This window comes from Euprymna scolopes, chromosome 32 (genome assembly GCF_053919585.1).
Source record: "Euprymna scolopes isolate OS-2025 chromosome 32, ASM5391958v1, whole genome shotgun sequence".
Taxonomy (NCBI): domain Eukaryota; kingdom Metazoa; phylum Mollusca; class Cephalopoda; order Sepiida; family Sepiolidae; genus Euprymna; species Euprymna scolopes.
Window position 1 is genome coordinate 4,862,501 of NC_136513.1, and position 23,486 is coordinate 4,885,986.

At 35.7% G+C, this 23,486-nt stretch overlaps 1 protein-coding gene across 12 annotated transcripts in view; it reads right to left on the minus strand.

Annotated features, from left to right (window-relative positions):
* LOC145256191 (1-phosphatidylinositol 4,5-bisphosphate phosphodiesterase beta-4-like) overlaps nucleotides 1-23,486 on the minus strand; it is a 521,907-nt gene that overhangs the window by 222,266 nt on the left and 276,155 nt on the right. For all 12 annotated transcript variants that reach the window (XM_080114792.1, XM_080114794.1, XM_080114783.1 and 9 more), the window contains one exon: nucleotides 9,986-10,120. In XM_080114792.1, the coding sequence (XP_079970918.1) occupies nucleotides 9,986-10,069 (84 nt within the window). In that variant the 5' untranslated portion in view covers nucleotides 10,070-10,120. The remainder of the gene's footprint in view (nucleotides 1-9,985; nucleotides 10,121-23,486) is intronic.

The following is a 23,486-nucleotide window of genomic DNA, read 5'->3' on the forward strand; positions in this document are numbered from 1 at the left end:
ATACATACATATATATATATACATATATATATACATACATATATATATATACATACATATATATATATATACATACATATATATATATATACATACATATATATATATATATATATATATATATATATATATATCAAATAGTAATACATAGCATCTCAAGTAGTTGAGCGCTTTCACAAGAATTTATTTTATACTAGCAGGGGTGCCCGGTGCTGCCCGAACGTTTGTCGGTGTGTGTGGGTGTGTGTAGGAAAAAAGAAAAATAAAGTTGTAGTAGGCAGGCAGGCTGGAACCTGAAGCCTTGAGGCGAAGGCGGAAAAGAAAGTGAAAGAAAAATTGATATGTTATCGTGAGGCTAAGATGGCCGGGAAGTGAGAATGTTTGGCTGAAATTAAACGATTAAAAATTTAAGTGAATGAGTTCACACAGGTGCATAAATTTAACGAGGTCAAACATCATGCTGTAGGGGAATGAAATCATGCATATATCTTTGGCTGCAAGCCAGTTTCTGCATATTTGTTTGTTTTCCCAAGATGTTGGGGAAAACGAGCTCCCCATAAAAAGGGGAATGTCCAAATGAATAGCAGTTGTCTGACACGATATGGATCAAAGTTCATTGCTTTCTGGACGTCCCTGACAAGAGTGCCAGGGAAACGCAATTTCTTTGAATACTTTCGCTTTATTTATATGAAAAAAAACGAACAAACATGAGATGACAGAATAGCGGGAATTTTATAAAATAAAAGTCGCTCAAATAAAAGATAGAAATCAGAGATATTATAATCTAGGTAGTATATGAAAAGTTTTAAGAAATGGTAACTCTGCTGAGCGCCTCCTTCTCCTGAAAAAAGCCTTTGCCGGACATACTAACACACATTTTTGCTTTTATATTATAGATAAACATGGAAAAGTATTTAGCCTTAAGATTTTCTGTGGAAATGAAATATACGTGTTTCTGTGTAGCTTACTTACCATAGATATATTTTTGTATTAATACTACGCTCTACTCATATATTGAATATTGTTGAATTAAATACTGACAATATGCACACATAATATATTATATCACCTCATAATATTATGTGCATATATGCATGAAATAGTAAAAAAGGAATTTATATATAATGATCCAAGGACACGTGTTTCACCGTTTTATGGTTCATCAGCATAGCTGATTCTAACAAATTCAAAACTGGGACCACAAAAACTTGTTGGTGGCAGAGGAAGATATATCATACATAAATATTAACATTTTGTTTATTGTTGTTTTCTCGAGATTATATATATATATATATATATATATATATATATATATATATATATATATATATATATATATATATTATATATATAAATTTAATTAAATTTACATAAAGAAAAATAAAAAACTATAATTTGCTCTCTTTGATTGAGCACTATCAACAACCCTTGTTGAAATTCAATTATTCTTAATTTTCTGGATATCTTTCAACCTGGAGTATATATATATATATATATATATATATATATATATATATATATATATATATATATATATATATATATATATATATATATACTCCAGGTTGAAAGATATCCAGAAAATTAAGAATAATTGAATTTCAACAAGGGTTGTTGATAGTGCTCAATCAAAGAGAGCAAATTATAGTTTTTTATTTTTCTTTATGTAAATTTAATTAAATTTAAATCCATAAGAACATTAACCTTGCCTCACACCAGTCATGACAAAGTATATTTTCTCTTCTCTAAAATTGAAAATGGTCTTGAACCTTTTTAATTTTAAAATTTTCTTGCCTGATGAGATCAGTTATGATTGAAACGGTCTGCACATCGTAGCAATATATGACTTTATTTACATAAAGAAAAGATCAACAACAGAACTACCATTAAAGAGATGGGCTGATTGCAAGTTGAGACTGGTATGTTGCTCTTAACAGCTGAAAGACTAGATGAAGACAGAATTATGTTCTCAAGTTTATAGTGAAGCTCTATGATATATACACAAGAATCAAATAAGTCAATTTTATGCGTTATTGATTACATCTACAAAGATAACAGTTCTATGTCACCAGTAATAATAGTATTAAGACAGGAGATGTTGAGAAAGATCAACTGAACTCATCAGGCCAGCAATGTGGAATTCATAAAATATATGCTACATACAAAAATGCAAGAAAATGCCTTCAATATTGACCAAAAAGAGGGAAGATGGTGGATCAAAAAGGAGCTATTGGAAAACAACACAGACAGAACAACGGATAATGAAATTTCTATGCATTTGTGGACTGAAATATAATTCCAGAAATAAACAAAATGGATGTGCTATTCATCTAATGACTCATATGCAGTGCTTTGTTATAACAGATAAGACGTTGGAATATGAAGGCCAGAACGCAAACCACAGTGCGAGGATATCCAAGCAATTGTGAGATAAAACAACCCAGAATTTCCATCGGCAACTATGATCAACGATTGCAAGAATGTGGCCATGCTATATATAATATTTTTATTGCATTGTATAGTGAAAAGGGATCGACGAAAATACCAGTCAAGGAAAAAGGACAATAGAGAAAGATGAAACCTGTGAGAGTAATTTTGTTTCTCATTTATTATTATTTATGTATATTTTTTTGTAATTATTTATTTATTTTATATACATTTTTTATTTAATTTTATTTGTATATTTTTATGGTATATATTTATTTAATTATTACATTTATTTAGTTTATTTTTCTTCTTTCTTTGCAATATGGGGATATGGGCGCGTCTTAACTCAGCGAGTGTGTGAAACGAAGATGTTGAACTTCTGGACGCCATGCGAGACACTTGGCCGTTGATCAAGGCGAGGTGGGAGACACTTAAATCATTAAACATCCAGTTTTGAGTCAGTTAAACAGTTCAGTTAAAGGGTATTCAGATAATAGGGCTTCAGATCAGTGAGGAGTGGAATACACAAAATGCCGTGTGAGTTAGACCTCGAAATAGTGCATATTCTCTCCTGACAAACCAACATTATATGTAAACTGGAATGGATTACCCCACAAGAAAAAAACAACAACAAACTTTATTATATACAAGTCTACAGGGAGAGTTAGGCTCCGAAATAGTGCATATTCTCTTCTGATTCCCCAACATTATCTAGAAACTGGAATGAAATGCCACACAAGTTAAAAACAGTGGGTCAGTGGGTGAGATAAAACAACCCAGAATTTCAACCGGCAAATATGATCAGCGGTTGGGAGAATGCAGTCGTGTTATATACAAAATTTGTATTGCACTGAATAGTGAAGTTGGATCAATGAAAATACCAATTAAGCAAAAAAAGGTCAATAGAGGAAGATAACAGATCTGTACGAGAACTTTTATTCTATTTTTTCTTATTTATTATTTATTTATTATTATTTTTTCTTATTTATTATTATTTATTATTATTTATTATTATTTATTTATTTTTTCTTTTAATTGTTCATTTGTTTTAAATATATAATTATTTATTATTATTTATCTATTTTTTCTTTTAATTGTTCATTTGTTTTAAATATATAATTATTTTGTTTTATATTATTTTTTCTTATTTATTGATATTTATTTATTTTTTCTTTTAATTGTTCATTTGTTTTAAATGCAAAACTATTATTTATGTAGTTTTATTTGGTCACTTATATTTTATGATATATGTTTACTTACTTATTGCATTTTTTTTATTATTATTATTTTATTTAATGGTTGATCTGGAGACCGGAATAAAATATCCCATAAGTTAAAACATCTGATAACTTAATTATATGCATGTCTGCAACGTTAGCTGTTTATTCCAAACAACAATATCTTCTGTTGGTCGCTTGTTTCATTGCGAGTTTCTACTACTGTTTCCTTCACAAATATTATTCTATGAAGAATGATTGTCTCCAGTGTTTAATATTGAGACAAGTGTTATAAAAAAGCAAATATTATTCTACAAACATAACAGTTTTATGTCACCAGTAATACTAGTATAACTTTTCGGACTGACTTTCTGGTTGATCTTCAATACTTTAGTACTTAAAAATCATAACCAGCACCTGTCACTCCCCATTTCCTATTCTCTTCACTTTTCCTACTCTTCCCTCTTTTTTTTTCTCCCTTTTATTATTACTATTTTTTTTATTTTAACTTTGAGTAGGTGTATGTTCTTATATCTGCATTTTCTAATTGCTTCTCTTGCTCAATAAAGTGTTATTTCTCTTTCTCTTTTTTATTTTATTAAAATGAAAGTTTACCCTACAAAACAAGAAGAACAGGTTTTCCGGAATGTCTCCCTGTTTTCAGCCATGACCTCTGCAGATAATACCAACCGTGTTTGCTCACAGCCTACTCAATTCGTGCGACATGTCCACTTTTGGATCCTCGCCTTCCTCAACAAGGGCTCATATATTATGACTGGTTAGAAAAAAAAGCAAACTTTTTTAAAACTAAGAATCGTATATGACCTTCTCCCACTTGCAAGGATTGTAGTCACATTTAAAGCAAATAATTCAGACAGAACAAAATGTGGGCAGATTAAAGCAAATGACATGAGAAAAAGATTTACAGAAAAAACAGGACATCCTTTCTTGCAGCTTTTCGCTAGCTAGGAGTAAAGTAAGGTATCTGTTCTGATACTGCACTTCGTTTTTTCTGTCCTTGATCATAGAAGGAGGGATCCTTCTAGACAGAAGTAAATTTTTATCTTTTAAATTTGAAACTTCCAGAAAACCAAGTAATTCTGTGTAATTTATAATATAAATTTCACTTGTCTGTTTAAATGCATGTATGTATGTATGTATGTATGTATGTTTATGTCAGGTCATGTCATATGCTACTGGTACCATGTAACCCAGTACTACCTGCCTCATGGTCGGGTCACCGGCGACTAAACTGGTTCCCCCACTAGACTTGTTTGGTGAGGAGGGCAGCTAGTCTCCCTGAAGGATTAAAAACAAGACCTTCCAAAGGGCGAATGAACTCTTTTTCTGGGTCAACGGCCAACTAGCACCGTGTATATTTGTGTGTGTGTGTATATGTGTATTGGGGTAGAGAGGGCTCCCGTAAGCCGTGGTGAAGGCAACCTTTCTAGGAGAAGCAAATCTCTGATTTAAAAAACCATAAAGCGGAAGACCAGTACCCGCATTAAGCTGGTCTGCAGTTTAATTAGTTGCTGGCTATCTTGCTCTTGCTTGTTGCTGGATCTCAACATTTTGAACCGAGAGAGAGACTTAGCTGTCATACAAAGCTAAGACTCTGTAACATCATATTTGTATAGATACTCCCTCAGACATTTGGGGTCATGGATTTTAAATGTCTGAGGGAGTGGCACTCGTCTGACAAGACGTTGCAATCATCATGTATGTGTATATGTGTATTGGGGTAGAGAGGGCTCCCGTAAGCCGTGGTGAAGGCAACCTTTCTAGGAGAAGCAAATCTCTGATTTAAAAAACCATAAAGCGGGAGACCGGTACCCGCATTAAGCTGGTCTGCAGTTTAATTTGTTGCTGGCTATCTTGCTCTTGCTTGTTGCTGGATCTCAACATTTTGAACCGAGAGAGAGACTTAGCTGTCGTACAAAGCTAAGACTCTGTAACATCATCTTTGTATAGATACTCCCTCAGGCATTTGGACTCATGGATTTTAAATGTCTGAGGGAGTGGCACTCGTCTGACAAGACGTTGCAATCATCATGTATGTATGTATGATAGAGGTGGTGGGTTTTACAAGATCGGTATCGTTTTGAAGCTCGACCCTTAGGACGACAAATATCGAAAAATTGGCTTAAGACATTAATTTCTTCACCCTCAACTGGGCACTTTTCTACAGGGAGGAGTCGCTCTTTTTGCTGATATTTTCAAAACCCATCCACTCTTTTCGATTTACTAGCCTCAATTTAAATCTTCGTCACTTCAGGGTTGGTGATGGGCACAACAGCAAAAACATCAAGGTTTTTTTTTTCTTTTTCTTTTCCTCCTTTGCAGTATGGGTTCAAGCCTGCCTTTATTTTTTATTTTTTTGCTCAACACACACCTCCAAACATCCAGGCACCTAGGCTAGTTTTTTATAAAATGAAGAATCATTTTAAAAAATGTTTTTGTGAGACTATCAGTGGCATTCGCCCTTATCAAAGAAGAGTTTTATAATTTTTTCCCCTCATTTTGTTGGTGTTGCTATGTTTGTGATAAAATGGAGGATCAAGAGGAAAAGAAATTATACGTCCAATCTCGTTGATGGTTGTATCAAAGTCATATCAGATTTGCTTGCCATGAAAATTGAATCGAAGGAGTTTGTCAAATCTTTTAAAAAGATTATTTTGTAAGTTTGAATTTGAAAATTGTAGAAAAACTATTGCTGTATAATTTTTTTATTAAATGAAAAATCATTTTTTATATTTTTATTTTTTTTCTGGGACATTTGGTACCATGTAAACAAAAAAACATCAATTTTTTTCCTGTACAGATCCCCCCCCCCCACTAGACTTAAAAGCACCAACCAAATGAGAAAAAAAAAAAAAAAAGAAACGAAATATAGAGGTGACATTTATGTCCTTCCCTTTGGACTAATCGGATGCATGCACGAGTTATCTCCCCTTAGGTCTATAAAATACGAGCATGTGTACCGGTGACTTTCTTCCAATGCTAAACACTCTTCCAACTCTTAGCAAAAGAAAATAACAAAGTTTTCTTTGATAACGGTGGATGTCGCCAAAAGTCTTAGAAAAAATAATAGTTTAAAAAAATAATTCTTTGACTTGATTTTCTAGAATCGTCAAATTTAATCTTACGAAATAATGCTTTCAAAAGATGTGATTAAATCCAATATTATTTTTTGTTTCAATCCAGTAGGCCTTTTTTGAGGAACTGGATTTTTCCCCCACATCAAAAACTGACTTTGGGTCTAACTTTGCCCACATGAGCAGACAAGTAAATAGAAACATGATTCCAAAGAAAATTGGTAAAGTATAAAGAATTACAAAAAAGAAATAATCTTTTTCCTAATGTTATTAATTAGTTTCGTTTCAATGATTTCAAGCTGTAACAAGCCAAAAACTATATGGTCTCCTGACTGATGCCTTGAATTTTAGGAGAAAAATAAAGATTAGGCCCAAAAGGTGCATTTTTCATCCTTACGACCCCCTGAGGCTCAAGCCCCAGAATTTTCCCAGGGTCAAATATTATGTTTCCAGATGTATATCAATGTGATATTGCTTTAGGGTAATTTTTAGCAAAATCTAATCGTCAGAAAAGATTCTATGCCCGAAAAGTGTTGTTTTGGGCCATTTTGACCACTTTTGACCCCCCCCCCTGGAGATGCAACCAGAATTTTTATTAAAATCTGAGAATGTTACATTTCCTCTCTTTGGTAGTTGTAACTTCATGCAAAATTTTAGAAAAATGTAATGAGTAGTTATTGAGAATTTTGGGAATGAATGGTAAATTCTAAGGTCCAAATGCGACCAATTAAGAAGTCAATCGAAAACCAACAGTGACAAGCAGGGCCAGTTAGTAATGAATAGAAAAAATATTAATTCAATACATAAGTCATATAATTGCGAGAAAATCACACGCATATGCACATGAAATTGTCTTATGAATTAATTATTATAGAACTTGTGTCACCTTTTATGCACCCTATCATAGTTTCATTGCAAAGTTACATCTGATTCGTTACCTTTATCACAACTGGTTGGCACCATGTTCATTCGCATAGAGAACGAGCAAACAAATGAATGTATAAAACTGGAAGAGCACATTCATTCATTTCGTCTTTTCAAACAACAGATGAAGGTTTAAGCAGATGTGATGTCAACATCTGGAACGGAAGCAACAGATCTCTTGCATAACAAATACCTTCGTTGAATGAAACGGCACCTGAGTTTTTCCCAGGTCAAGGCGGGTAAGAGACAGAGATGCAACTCTTTCCACAGCCATCTTGTAGTGGTCACAAACAGCTCAGGAAAACTATTGTCGCCTGATGCGGTTATCAGCACAGACACAGCCTGAGGCCCGCGACCGTCAAACAAAAGGCAAAAATAGGTGTGCAATGTTGGAATACTTTTTTAGATTGTTCTGCTACGAGAGCAGTGCTTCAAGGCAACTGAACTGGCATCAACAATGGACAGAGAACCAAGACCATCTGGGTACGGGAACAGTTTCTGCTATTGTTAATCAGCAAGTGCTTCAAGGTGAATTGCAGTTGGAAAAGAGGAAAAAAAAGGAAGAGGAAATTTTAATGTGAATATATTTTTCTTTTTATCTCAGTTTTACTTTATTTCTTTTTGATTTCTTTTTCACATTTTTTTACTTTCTTTTAGATATTTTCCGTGTCCCCCCCCCCCACCATTTTTTTTTCTGTTTACTGGCAAGCTAGGAGAATCCCCGATTCAAAGTCTGCAGCAAATTGTGTTCGGTCAGATTGAGTTTCTGATATTAAACTTCATTCATAATTTATTTTCTGGCACAAGTTACAATTTCCAAAATGTATTCATTTATTTATTAAGTTGTTAGGTGAAAGTACAGAATAGTTATGAAACCCATCTCTTTTCATGTTAAGAATAGATTACTAAATAATACCGTTATTTCAGCACGGTCAGTAAACTGCAGAAGATTATTTAGAAAAACATTCTGAGTGTAGGTGGTGGTGGTGGTGGGTTTTGTTACTTATTCTGTACCTTCACCATTTAACAAATAAATTAATCAATAAAACTTAGTACAACACTAGGTAAACCACAAGACAGGAAACCTTTAATATTAGGAACTGATTTTGACTGAACACCGTTTCTGTAGACTTGAGTCAGGATTGCTCTGGTTTACCATTTTAATATTTCAGTATTTTTTTTTTTTTCGTTTTATGGTTCCCCGACAAAGGGAGGGTGGACCTGTAAATTCGCCCTTGTCAATTAATCCGTTCGTCTGTCCGCACTTTTCTCAATAACTACTAATTTTGATTGTCTATACTTCATGATAATTCTTGGGTGTGCCCCATGGGCTCTTTTAGGGCTAATAAAAACACTCCATTTTTTTGGACTATTTTACCATATTTGTTCAAAATTTTCTGGGTATATCTATTTAGCAGTTTTGCTTGGTGCTGAACTCAAATAAAGTTAAATCATGTTATGGTGTTTGGAACTTTTGGGGCTAAATGGGGGGGGGGTCACAGACTTAGTCATTTCTTTTTTTGCATGGTGCAGAACTCAAATTTTACATATGTTAAGGCCTAAAACTGCACAGTTTGTTCATTTGGGGACTTTGGGGCTATATGGGGGAAGGGGATGCTGAACTTTGTCATTTTTTTTAGGCCTCGTTCACTGTGCACTCACGGGGGGGGGGACCATGCACGCTCCATTGTTTTATGTTATCTTTTTACTTCCCCTTACTTTATTTTCTTCCTACACCTCTTTCTTCTCTCTCTCCTTTTTTTTCTTCATCCCTTTTCACCCTCTATTCCGATCTTCTCTTGCTTCTCACTTTCTTTCTCCCCTTCATGTATACCCTTTCATTTTCTTTTTCTCCTTGCCTTCTTACCGTTGCCCTTATATCGTTTTCACTGTTTGACTTTATACACCGCTCCCCTCTCCTTTCTTGTCCTCTCTTTCCATTTCTTCTCACAGCTTTTCTCACTCCTTTCCAATCTTCCTTTTCTCTGCCCCTCCTCTTCCTACTGCCCTCTCTTCTCGCTACCCGTCTCATTCTTCTTTTCTTATTATTGCTCCCTTATAGAGCTCCTTTCACTTCTTTCTAGTAAAACCCTTTGTATTCTTACTTCTTTCCTTTTCTACTAACCCCTCCCCCCTCTCTCCATTTTGATTCCTCCTCTCTCAATCTACTGCTCTTCTCTCATGCCTTTGTGTTTTTACTGTGATCATTTTTTTATATAAATTATTCAAACTGAACATGCAATTACAAAACAACAAAATTAATCATGTATATGAAAAAAAACAACATTTTAATGCAAAAAATGTTAAAATAGAGCTGCTTACTTCATCCCATCGGTCAAACATGGCCCCCTTGAGGAGGTATTCTGGCACAGGGATGCACCATTGGAATTCAAATGGCTTAGCCATTGTGACAGGAATGAGCAGCTGCCTCTTCGGACACTACACTGGAATCAATTTCTGAAAGAGAAACAAAAAGGTTTTATGAACATGAATTTTATTTTTATTATTATTATTATTATTATTATTATTATTATTATTAAAATGGTGATGATGGTGGTAGAATGCTTGCGTTAGTAGATATAAAACAGTTGTGCTAGAAAGGTCAGTTGGTCAAGGAAAACATGAGAGGTGATAAGAATGGACTTGAGGAAAGGGGGGATAAATAAAGACCTGTTCAGAAATAGGTTAGTTTGGAAGTCAGTTCGTAAAAGTCGCCCAAAACACGACATCATGTAAAATGAACATTAAACCAAAGATGATTATGTAAATGTTGGCCAACATGATAGTTTTGTGTGTGAGAGGAATATTTACTAATACAACAGAAAGTATTACAACAAATGTTGAACATGCTGGAGTCAGTAGAAGTAGACAGTTCAGATAGCAAGCAGCGTCTGTTGGCAGTGGAAGCTAAGGAAAACATGAGAGAAAGTGATCAAGAGAGAGTGATCAAGAGAGAGATCAAGGCCAAAGACTGTTTGGTTTGGAAGGTAATGTATAAAAAGCTGTCCAACACTTGCCAGAATGTTAAACAGAACGAGATATGATGATGAAAGAATGGATGAGGGTTCTTTCATTAGTGGATGAAGAACAGTTAAGAACCAAAATTCTATGTTTACATAACCAACACTCTGATTCTCACTTGATCCTAATTGAAATGAATGGCGCTTGTCTTGAAGAAGCATGCTGCTTCGTTTCTAGGAGTGACCTTCATTCCTGACCTGAAATAGAAGACTTACATCAAATCTGTTGCTAACGTTGCTGGAAAAATGCTTGCATCATTCTACCACACAAGAAGGTATCTCACTCCCTACACAATATATAATTGTATAAGAGCTAAATATGCCTTAAAATAGAATGCTGTTACATCTGGGGAGGAACTGCTCAGAGCTGCTCAAAGCTTCTCGGAACACCCATCCTGCCTTGACAGAGTTCAAAACCAGCTTCAAAACCTAGTAGGTGATGTCCTTTTCTCCTTTCTGCAACCTCTTTCCTACAGAAGAGATGTTGCGAGTCTATCTTTGTTTTACCATTATTTTCCTGGCAAGTGTTCATCTGAGCTTCAATCTAAGGTCTCTCCCCTGCAAAACATTCACAACAAGCACTCATCTAGCTACAACCACTATCAACAATTTCTCCCACTCTCTATGTGTGCCTAAATCTAAGCGGAAGTTCCATGAACAAAACTTCTATCCTAGAACTGCCTGCCTGTGGAATTCTGTTGTGCTGCTTGCTTTCTAGCTAAATACAACATAATCGTCTTCAAGGTCAATGTAAACAAATTCTTGTTAAGCCACCTCCTTAATAAAATTCTACCTACTTTCCACCACAAATGACCATTACGCTGTTGTCTCAATGGCCACTTTGCAGTCATAAACCCTTATCTTCACATGGTCTTCGTGCCTTGATAAGTGGTGACTCCCTTGTAAAAAAAATAAGGTGGGGATCTAGTTGGCAAGTGAAGGCCAAGGAAAACATGAGAGTTACTGGTAAGCTTAAATTTGAGAAAATGAAGGGTAAATAAAAAGTTGGACATAGATAGATTAGTTTGAAGTCAATTTCTTAAAACTGTCCAACACTAGCTGGCATGTAAAACAAACATTAAACAGAATATGATTATGAAAGGTCTTAGGTTAGATCAGTTGACAGAGAAATGGCCAGAAAAAAAAACATGGGAAGAAGTGATAAAAATGCAAGTAAATAAACAAATTAATGGTCAATAATACAGTCCAAATTATATTAAATCATTTTTATTTTATAAGTACTTAACTTTATTTATTTAGTATATTAAACCCTTCGGAATGCATTTCAGTTTCTTACAAAAACAGTCAGCCATTTTAATTGATAACATTCTATTTTCTGGCTTTATAATTATTTGTTATTCTCTATATATTAGTAAAATACTATTAACTCCCAAGTTATTATGCAAGTTATTTTGCAAGCTAGTATACTAGCTATTATACAGGTTATTATACAAGTTATAATACAAATTATTACCTAAATTATTACACAAATTATTATTCAGGTAACCGGTTGTCATTTGACATGAAGCATAAAAAATACAGTTTTCATGCACATATACAGGAGAAGCCCGTTTCAGGAAACGAGGGCATTAAAACTTCTGAAGTTTGGAGCAGAGCGTATGCAGTGCTGTTGCTGCAAGATCATTCCCTCAGATCAGACCGGCTTTTTCCCTGGCCTGCACTACATCCAAAACTATGGGGTGGGGTCATGTATAGTGGTTCTGAAAAAGATCACATGAAACGACTAACGGATTGCAAGTTCTCCTTCAAAGACCGACCACCTGTGAACTTGAAATATCGGTCAATTCTCCTTGATGCATGTTGTCCAGATCTTCAGCTGCCCACGAGTATACTTGCGACACTCAGCCAGAGAAGTAGGGAGGATTGTCTTGAAGTAATTCTCCCTCTGGGAAATGAACCAAGACCAAATCTATTTGAATGTTTCTTACAGCAAATTTATATACTACACTTTATCTTTTCTATCCTTGGTCGGTAAAGAGGAAACCCTTCTAGACTGAGGCAATTATTATTTTTGTTCTACTCCAGAATATACCTTTCTGGGGAGCTGAAGTTTTTCCCACATTATAAACTGACTTTGTGTCTTACTTTATCCTCATGGGCAGGCAAGTAAATAGGGATTTCAACTTTGTATTAGGAAATCATTTAGTGTTAGTGACCTGAAAAGTATTTACAGCTATCTATATATATAAAAGCGAAAATGTTTGTGTGTGTGTGTGTGTGTGTGTGTGTGTGTGTGTGTGTGTGTGTGTGTGTGTGTGTGTGTGTATGTCTCACAAAAACTTTCGACACGGGCCACGGATTTTCGCTACATAAGTATCATTTTAAATCTCGAACTTTCGCCCGACAAATATTGAAAAATTGGCCAAAAACATTAATTCCTTCACCCTAAAATCATCAGTTTTGTACAGGGAGCGTGTAGCAAAAACCGTCTTCTCATGACGTTGGCTTCTACGCATGCACAAATGACGTCAGAACATGATTTAGTTTAAATATTTAAAAAACCGACCCAATTTCGTCAACGTCATCTTAGTTCACTTGATTAGAGGTCGGCATCATTATATAAAGGTTTTAAGTTCGAATCTTGGTGTGAGATGTCTTTTTTTTTTCGATTTTTTTTAAATTTTAATATTGAAACAGGGTTATTCAAGCCATTTTTCACGTTTTTTTTTGTTTTTATTTTTTAGATTTTTTTAAAAAGTTCTAACGTTTGTTTTTCTGGGGAGGGGGGTCCATCACATTCGCGTTTTCTTTTTTTGTTTTTGTTTTTCCGATTTTAAGAAATTTTAACATCGTTCGTTTGCATTACGTTAGTTTTTTTGTGTTTTTTCCGATTTTTTTAAGTTTTAACATCTTTTTTATATATAATATTTAAACAAACAAAAAATATTTAATATTTAAAAATATTTACTTTGCTTATTCTTTTGTTTGGATTACACCCCCACCCCCGCCCGAGCACTCACACCTCTAAACATCCGGGAAACGCCGGGTACCCCCCCCCCGCTAGTTATTTATAAAAGAAAAAAAAACATTAATATGCCGGCACCTGGACCATGGCATATTAATACAGCAGGTTTGTTAAAATAATTTGTGGTCTTTAAAACATTATAAAGATTTGATTGAATTATAATTATTACTGATTCATTTTTTTAAATTTTTTTTTACATAGGCATCACCACTTATCAAAGCCACTCGAGGATAAGGGTTAAAGAGTGTACAGTAGTCATTTGGACATTATAGTAATCAGTAGTAACGGAAACTTGGTAAATTTGTTAAGTGGAACAGCTCCTCAAGAACTTGTTTACGTTGGACTTGAAGACAATCGAATTGTAGTTAGTTGAAAAGCAGGCAAACGGAAGACAATTCCACAGACGTGCGGTTCTAAGAAAGAAACTTTGTTCATGGAATCTACGTTTAGGTTTATGCACAGATAAAGAGTGGGGGAAATTATTGATAGTGTTTTCTGCTAGATGAGTGTTTCTTGTGAAACTTTAGAAAGGAGGGACTATAGATTGGAGCTCAGACGAGCACTTGCCATGAAAATAACAATAAAGCAGAAACAGACTCACACCATCTCTTCTGTGAAAAAGAGGTTGCAGGGAAGAGAAAAGGGCATCCCCTACGAGGCTACAAGGTCGATTTTGGACTCTATCAAAGCAGGATAAGTCCTTTTTAGCAGCTCCTGCCCAGGTGTGGCAACAGTACTCCATCCTTGGACGTACTTGGCTTTTATATAGGTAGAGAATTCCATCATCAGTAAGATATCTACTGGATCGATAGAAGGAACACACCATTTTTCCGGCAACCTTGGCAACAGATTTGATGTATGTGTTCCATTTCATTTGTTCTGCTACAAGAGCGGTGCTTCAAGGCAACTGAACTGGCATCAACAATGGACAGAGAACCAAAACCATCCGGGTATGGGAACGGTTTCTGCTATTATTTCATTTTTATAACAAAAACGAAAAGATTTATTTAATTACGTGCATCATTTGGTACAAGGGGAAGGGAGTTAGACAATGACTAAGTTAAGAAGTGAAGAGTTAAAAAGTTCTTTGGGTTCCAGTCTGTCAACAGTTATCCCCCCGGCAAATATAGTTGATGCTTGAGCATTCAGTGAACAGGGGCAGAAGAGAGAAAAGGGGCGTCATTCCTTGTTGCTTTCGGGATTCTCTCTGCTGACTGACTACGATTCCCAATGGAGAAGGAACAAATAAAATCAATGCATCCTACAAACTGATTGGTCAGTGTGTAACCAAATCACCTAGCAAGGACATTTCTTTGTATGGAAAAATAAATCTATATAACTGCTAACTTTTTCTCTTTTCAGTACCTGTATTTAAGCGGTAATCTTATTTTGACCTACAATCCAATCAGTGGTCATTCTGATCGTCTTTACGACCTGCTATTCATTAATGCATCAGAAAGAGGTCTATGCAGGCATTATGAGAAAATGCATCACCGTCGGTTTCAATTGAACTGACATAAGCCTGCTTTCTCAATCAGAATCCCTGAACCTTAGTATAAACTTTCAGCTAATGTAGTATATCAATAATGCAGCAATTTAAGGCAAAATATAGCTACTGTATTATACTAACCTTAACCCGACTGTATCATACTTTGTGTAAATTTCTACCTGTCTGTCTTTATATAGCAACTGAAACATGCTTGTTTTGTTTTTCTGCCAAATTTATTGAATTGAAATTTTTAAAAAAATAACTTTTTTATGAGACATTCTAATAAAATGAAAGACCTGAATGATTAGTAGCATTTGTTGTTTTTTTTTTTTTCTTTTTTTTTGTGTGAATTAAAAAGATTTTTTGTTCAAATATGGATTAAATCAATAATTATATGATGGACTCTCATGTATTTTAACTTGTCGAAGAATCGGTTATGATGAAAGTAAATGTTGTAAAGATGGATGTGTTAAGATGGGCAGAAGGGGTTTGGGAAAGTGAGGAATTGTGTGAAGAAAGAGAAGTGTGAGGAGGATTTTTTCTTGCTTATAGCGATGCAACAATCGGATAAAGAGAGAGAGAGAGAGAGAAAGAGAGAATAAAGAATAGTGGAAATTGAGAGAGAGCAGAAGAAGAAGAAGAAGAAGAAGAAGAAGAAGAAGAAAAAATTATAACTCAGAGGACATTTTCCTTATTTCAAACGACAAAAAATAATGAATAAAGAAACTGAGGATGTTTATCAACCATATTCTTCCAAAATTTCAACAAAAAAGCAAAAAATTATTTTATTACGCCAAATTAAGCTTTCTGGTATGTATTAATGTAAATATATTTCAAGGTTGTCATATTTTTGTTAAATCCTTTTGTTTGCTTAAAGTGCATGAAAACATATTTTTTCTATTTCACAGGATATGTTTGTTTTCGTTTCAATGTATCACTGAGATTTTTCTCTAATAACAAAAACAAATCTGCTCACAAGCAACAAAAGTGAGCACGAAACAACCAGGTGTCTCATGTTTTGTTATACTAGCAGGGTTATCCAGGTTAACCTGTAGGATATCATCATATGCAACATCATATTAAGGAAAGTTTATTTTAATAGCAATCTTCATACTGTCAGTTAGATATCTTAATCACTCAGCTATTCGGATGTATGCTAATACTATTAAACTAATGCTTATGAGAGAGGCTTTTATGACTGAAGCATCAAAATAGGCTAGAAAAAGTGCACTGAGAATCGTGGTGACAATGTATAAGAATAAATTCTGGAGTACAAAAGGCCGCTAGTTTTAATGGTATTACTCCTGTCTTCGTAGCCCTTTAACATTTTGAATTAACAACAATCGGAGGCTTTACTTTTAGTACAATTCTTGTAAATTTATTTATTTTGTTGTGTCTGTTACGGGCATGCATAAAAGTGCCAGAGACTGTGTGTTCGTGTTTTCACCAGACACCTCTCGAAATACCAGTATGCACTCACCAAGAGATATATAGAGATGACACCTGAGTCATTTAGCAGTGACTTTGCAGGTTGCTCTTTGGTCATGTTGGCGTTTATTATTATCAACATTTCTGTTCAAGCCTACGTTGAGTCGTATTGGCATTATTGTTTGAGTCTCTTTTCTTCATAATTGTTCTGAACCCCATTAAGCCTCAATTGAAATGAATGGCTTTCGATCTTGGGGAAGCTCCATGTCTTGACAAGCTTCTGGGACTGACCTTAACTCCTGATCTGAAATGGAATAGAAATCTGTGGCCAAGATCGCTGGAAAAATGTTTGGATCATTCTATCGCTCAAGTAGATATCTTACTGCTGATGCAATCCTCTATTTGTATAAGAGCCAAGTGTGTCGTAAAATGGATTACTGTTGCCACATCTGGGCAGGAGCAGCTCGACGGATTTTACCCTACTTTGATAGAGTTAAAAACTGGTTTCAAAACCTAGTATGTGATGCCCTTTCTTCTTCTCTGCAACCTCTTTTCCACAGAAGATACATTGTAAGCCTATTGTTGTTTTCATGGCAACTGTTCGTTTGAGGTCCAATCTCCCTTGCCGAACTTTGACAAAAAATGCTCGACTTTCAACAACCATTATAATTTTCCCCACTCTCTGTATGTGCCTAAATCTAAACACAGATTCCATGAACAAAGCTTCTTTCCTAGAACTGCACGTGGAACACTGTTCTGTTAGCCTATTTCCCGATCAACTACAATACTGTAGCCTTCAAGTCAAATATAAAAAAGTTCTTGTGGAACTGTCCCCTTAAATAATCAAATTCTATTCAAATTATACCATTAACGATTACTACACTACCATTTTACATTCATTAATCATTATTTTCAAGTGGCTTTGATAAGTGATGACTCTTTTATAAACAATAAAAGTCACCGTTGGGTCGTATCAATGTTACTGTGCAAGTCACTGTTGGGTCATATATGTGCTACTGTTGGATTCATGCAAGCAAACGTTTTGGTGCGAATCAAGAGTTTACTTTCTTTTATTGACACAGTGTAGCATATTAGAAAAATGTCATTAACTTCTTTAAGAGAGAACTGACTTGAACGCAGTCCCGTTGTCGGTTAACAACTCTTCCACAGGGCCTCGCTCCAAAAACACCTCATCAAGGATTGCCACTATTTCATTGCCTGTTCATCCACATAGCTTCTTCCATAGGGCAAATCGCTCGGGCCCACAGTCAATCATGGTAAGGTAAAGTCCACCCCTGTAATGGGTGACATCGCATGCCAGTCTCTTCCAGGTCCCACTCACCTCCAATTGGCCAGCTTCATGCGTGCTTGGAGCAGGATCAATCGACTGACATCTGTCGCATGTCCTGACCACTTGCCTCACCTGCTCCTTGGTGATCCTCGGGTCCACTTTTTTCACTAAGTACCAAGTCCTCTCTACCCCCATATGGTGCAAATTGTGCAGTTCTCGCACGCCAACATCATCTAGATCCGATGCAGCAACAACATCTTTCTTTGGCAACAGCCAACTCTTCTTCACTCTCGTGAGAGCATCTGCTCGGTTCTTTTCAGAAGCCACCATGTCTACGCGAAGCTTCAAACAAAACTCTTGCATCAGCTCAGCCAGCACCCCAAGCCTGCGCTTCACTAACATCTCCGCAGTAACTTTCGTTTTTAACCTTTTTTCGCTTGAAATGAGAGACTTTAGCCAAGCAAACACCGTGGCAGAGTCTGTTTTGATGCAGATGTCACGTAGCCCCCATTTCAAGGCCAGATTGACTCCTTTTATTGTCGCGTCTAATTCCGCCACATTGATGTGGCTGACGTCATTCTTTTTCCTCAACCAGGCTGCATCTTCTGCAACTACTCCTCCAATTTCTAAAACGACCCCTGTTGCAATGCTGCTCGCATCGCACCACATGACTCCATCCAATGTTCACGGTATGTTCCAGGTTCCCCGGACTGGGTCTTGCCGTTCTGCTTCTTTCAGGAGCTCTTCCATCATGGCGACCATTCTTTCTCCCACCTTATCATTCCATCCTCATCCTTTGGCATGTCTCTTTATGTAGCTGCATGCTGGTCTAAGCCAGCTAGCAATGGGGTAATGTCCGATCAACTTTCCGCATATGGAAAAGTTCACGTCTGTTGAGCTCCTGCTTCAGTTGTGGGATCTCGTTTCCCCTGTGAAACTCTAGGCCGCCTGATGCACCTCGTTTCAGTTTTAGGCCCAAAGCAGCCCCTCCGTCTAATTTTTCCGGCTCTTTGGCGACCAACCCGAACCTCTTCAAATGAGCCACCACCTCCTTGGCAGTTACCACAGTTTCATTCACCAGAATGTCGTCTATGTATGAGCTCACTACCCCATCTCCCTTTCCCATTGTCTCCAGAATCTTCCTGAGGATAGTTGACATAATCTTGGGTGCCGAATTTAACCCGAACCCCACTCGCGTAAGGCAGTAGGTTTTGCCTTTGTACTTGACTAACTGATATTTCCAGAGCTTCTTGGCAACATGGAGTTGCAAATAGGCAGATTTTAGATCTACCAACGTAGATGCGCCATTCATCTGCCTCCATTCCCTAATGGTCTCACTGCACACATCTACGGTGTCACCTCCCGTATGGCACTTAACATTGCCGTTCAGCTCTTGGAAATCCAGGACCGGTCTTACTTTCCCTTTAGTTGTTTGCAGAACGGCCATCAACGGCAAAATGCCCGACTCCACATCATCCGTCCAAGGCATCAGTATCCCCTCCTCAATCCATCGGTCGACTTCCTGCTCAAACTCCTTTCTCGCCCCTCCTCTAAGCGAATTTGTGTAGCACGCCACCCTGTTTGTCAGCGATGGCACTTGATGTTTACATGCCCACTCCACCGTCCACCGCTCTCCGTCGAATTCGGCTCGGAAGTCCTGATCTTTGATCGACAATTTTCTTTCCTCCCCGGCCTTGTTGATCCCTCTGGGGGCGTTCTCCGTCACCGCGCACTCAGCTAGTCCGAACCTCACATTGTCACATGTGATGGTAACACCTCCAAGGCGGCATATAACATCCATTCCAATGATGGCTTGGACGCCAGGCACCAGGCGATCAGTGACAATTGCATGGACCTCATCCGACGTTCAGCAATATCAATAGTGACGGTCTTCCTCCCTCGATACTTCACTCGCGACCCATCGAATGCCACTACTTCACCCTTCCCTTTCCATCTTCCGACCAGGGTAGTGTGCATCATGGTAGTGATGCAGCCAGTGTCAATCAGGGCCATAACTTCCCGTCCTTCCACCGCAATCTTCTGTTTGGGCATCTGCTGCGGGTGCGCCTCTATTCTTGAATCGGGGCGGCCGCTGGCGCGTCGGCCTCCCCTCGCCAGTTTCCCGAACTTGTGCATTTTACCGCTAAATGGCCTCTTCGATTGCATTTGTAACACACTGTCCATTGCAAGAACTTCCTGCAGTCTCTTCTCATGTGTGGTCCCCCGCATTCGAAGCATGCAATCCCCGGGTTTGGCAGATCCCTTCCCACATCCTGCTGTACCGTTGCTGTCATTCCTCCAGGCTCCGTGGGCTGGGTGCTCACCAAGATTTTTGCAGTTCTAAGCAGCTCACTCACATCCACCGTCTCCACTCCCGGTACCTGCTGCAACCTTTTCGATATTTCTTCCGGGAACCCGGTAACAAAAGTCATCTTGACTACGTGATTCGTGGCATGTCCCCTAATGCCCAACAACTCAACCAATCTCCTTATCTCATTCGCATAGACATCCACAGATTCACCAGTCCACCTCTTCTCTTTCAACTTATTAAAGGCCTCGAAAGGCCCCTCTGTGAAAGCTTCGATCAGTCGACCCTTGATAGCGTCTGCATCACCCTGTTCCCACTCACTGAGCTCCAAATAGAGGGCCAGTGCATCCCCTTCCAGAAACAGTGGTATTTCTGCGGCCACATCATCCAGCTTCTGAATCCTTGCTACAAGGTCCACTTTTTTAAGCCACACCACCACATCACCGTCGCCATTAAAAGGCTTAATCACGTTGCTTAAGCCTGCGTTGGCCATTGCCGAAATAGCTTGATGTAAAATGGGGGGGGGGGGGTTTCACCTCAAATACACAACCGGAATGTTCAAGTAAGATTATCGCTACAGTCCTCTGTCTCTTCTCTCTCTCCCTCTCTCTCTCGTTGCCTTCTCTCCTGGCTGATCGGGAATCATCTCACAGCACCCAGAAATGAACATTGTTTTATAGGTTCCATCTTCAAGCACACACGAGATTATGCGAGAACGGACGAAATAAAAATGCTGGCCGCCATGTTTGTTCTTCCTTTCCTTCGCCTGAACTCACTCGCTGAGCACCCACGGTAAGACTTCTCTTTCTTGCTTCTAACCACAATTATGTTGAGAAATGTTGGAAAGATACCTTTGACTGAGTTATAATTTTATGTGAGAAATATGTTGTGATCTATTTTTAGCATATTTTTAATGAAAATTAGTCAAGTTTTTTTAAATAATTTTATGAGGAAGTAAATTAAACGGAGGCAGTTTAATATTACGATATGCAAAACTAATTTACATTTTTTTCGTGTTAGTTTTATGTGAAGGCGTCCACGTTAGTGCTAGTGGAGTTGTTCGTTTTTACAACCTCGTATTTCTTATACGAGCGCGTTTTAACTCGGCAAGTGTGTGAAATGCAGTCGTTTAACTTTTGAACGTCACGTGAGACTGGGCCGTTGATCGAGGCGCGAAACACTGAAATCATTAATTGTCTAGTGTTTAGTCTATTGAAGAGTTCAGTTAAATGCAATTCAGATAATAGGGCCTCAGATCAGTGAAGAGGTGGGGAGGATACAAACAAAAAATAAAAAAATGGTGCGTATTCTCTTCTGACGACCTGAAATTATCTGTATACCGGAATGGATTACCCCACAAAGAAAAAAAAAACAATAAACTTTATTATATACAATCTAGAGGGAGAGTTGGGCTTTTCATTATCTGGAGATTGGAATGAAATATCCCACAAGTTAAAACCATCTGATAAACTTGATTATATACATATCTTCAAGGTAAGCTGTTTCTCCCAAACGACAATATCTTCTGTTGGTCGTTCGTTTCTTCATTGCGAGTTTCTGCTCTTGTTCCCCTAGCAAATATTATTCTATAGAGACATGGCTAGTCCGTTGATTTTCAGGAATCAACTAAATGGCAACTGGGAATAGACCAGCGACACCTGGAAAGACAGGAGATGTTGGGAAAGACCGAATAAACTCGTTGGGCCAGCAAGTTCATAAAACATAAGCTATGCACAAAAGTGCAAGAAAATCCCTCAATATCCACCAAAAGAAGATGATGGATCAAACTTGAATTATTGGAAAACGACACAGACTGAACAACGGATAATGATCAAAGAATAACCTATGAAATTTCTATGCATCTGTGGACTGAAATATAATACCTGCAAAGGAATAAACATTCGTTGGAATAAAATGAGATATGCTACTCATCTAATGACTCATACACAGCGCTCTATTATAACAGATAAGACATCGGAAAATCAAGGCCACGACGCAAACGCCAGTGCAAAGGATATTCAAGTAATTGGACCAGTGGGTGAGATAAAACAACCCAGAATTTTCGCCGGCAAATTTGATCAGCGGTTGGGAGAATGCAGTCGTGTTATATACAAAATTTGTATTGCACTGAATAGTGAAGTTGGATCAACGAAAATACCAATCAAGCAAAAAAAGAGCAATAGAGGAAGATAACAGATCTGTACGAGAACTTTTATTTTATTTTATTTTTTCTTATTTATTATTATTTATCTATTTTTTCTTTTAATTGTTCATTTGTTTTAAATATATAATTATTTATCATTATTTATCTATTTTTTCTTTTAATTGTTCATTTGTTTTAAATATATAATTATTTATTATTATTTATCTATTTTTCTTTTAATTGTTCATTTGTTTTAAATATATAATTATTTATTATTATTTATTTATTTTTTCTTTTAATTGTTCATTTGTTTTAAATATATAATTATTTATTATTATTTATCTATTTTTCTTTTAATTGTTCATTTGTTTTAAATATATAATTATTTATTATTATTTATTTATTTTTTCTTTTAATTGTTCATTTGTTTTAAATATATAATTATTTATTATTATTTATCTATTTTTCTTTTAATTGTTCATTTGTTTTAAATATATAATTATTTATTATTATTTATTTTTTTTTCTTTTAATTGTTCATTTGTTTTAAATATATAATTATTTATTATTATTTATCTATTTTTCTTTTAATTGTTCATTTGTTTTAAATATATAATTATTTATTATTATTTATTTATTTTTTCTTTTAATTGTTCATTTGTTTTAAATATATAATTATTTATTATTATTTATCTATTTTTCTTTTAATTGTTCATTTGTTTTAAATATATAATTATTTATTATTATTTATTTATTTTTTCTTTTAATTGTTCATTTGTTTTAAATATATAATTATTTATTATTATTTATTTATTTTTTCTTTTAATTGTTCATTTGTTTTAAATATATAATTATTTATTATTATTTATCTATTTTTCTTTTAATTGTTCATTTGTTTTAAATATATAATTATTTATTATTATTTATTTATTTTTTCTTTTAATTGTTCATTTGTTTTAAATATATAATTATTTATTATTATTTATCTATTTTTCTTTTAATTGTTCATTTGTTTTAAATATATAATTATTTATTATTATTTATTTATTTTTTCTTTTAATTGTTCATTTGTTTTAAATATATAATTATTTATTATTATTTATTTATTTTTTCTTTTAATTGTTCATTTGTTTTAAATATATAATTATTTATTATTATT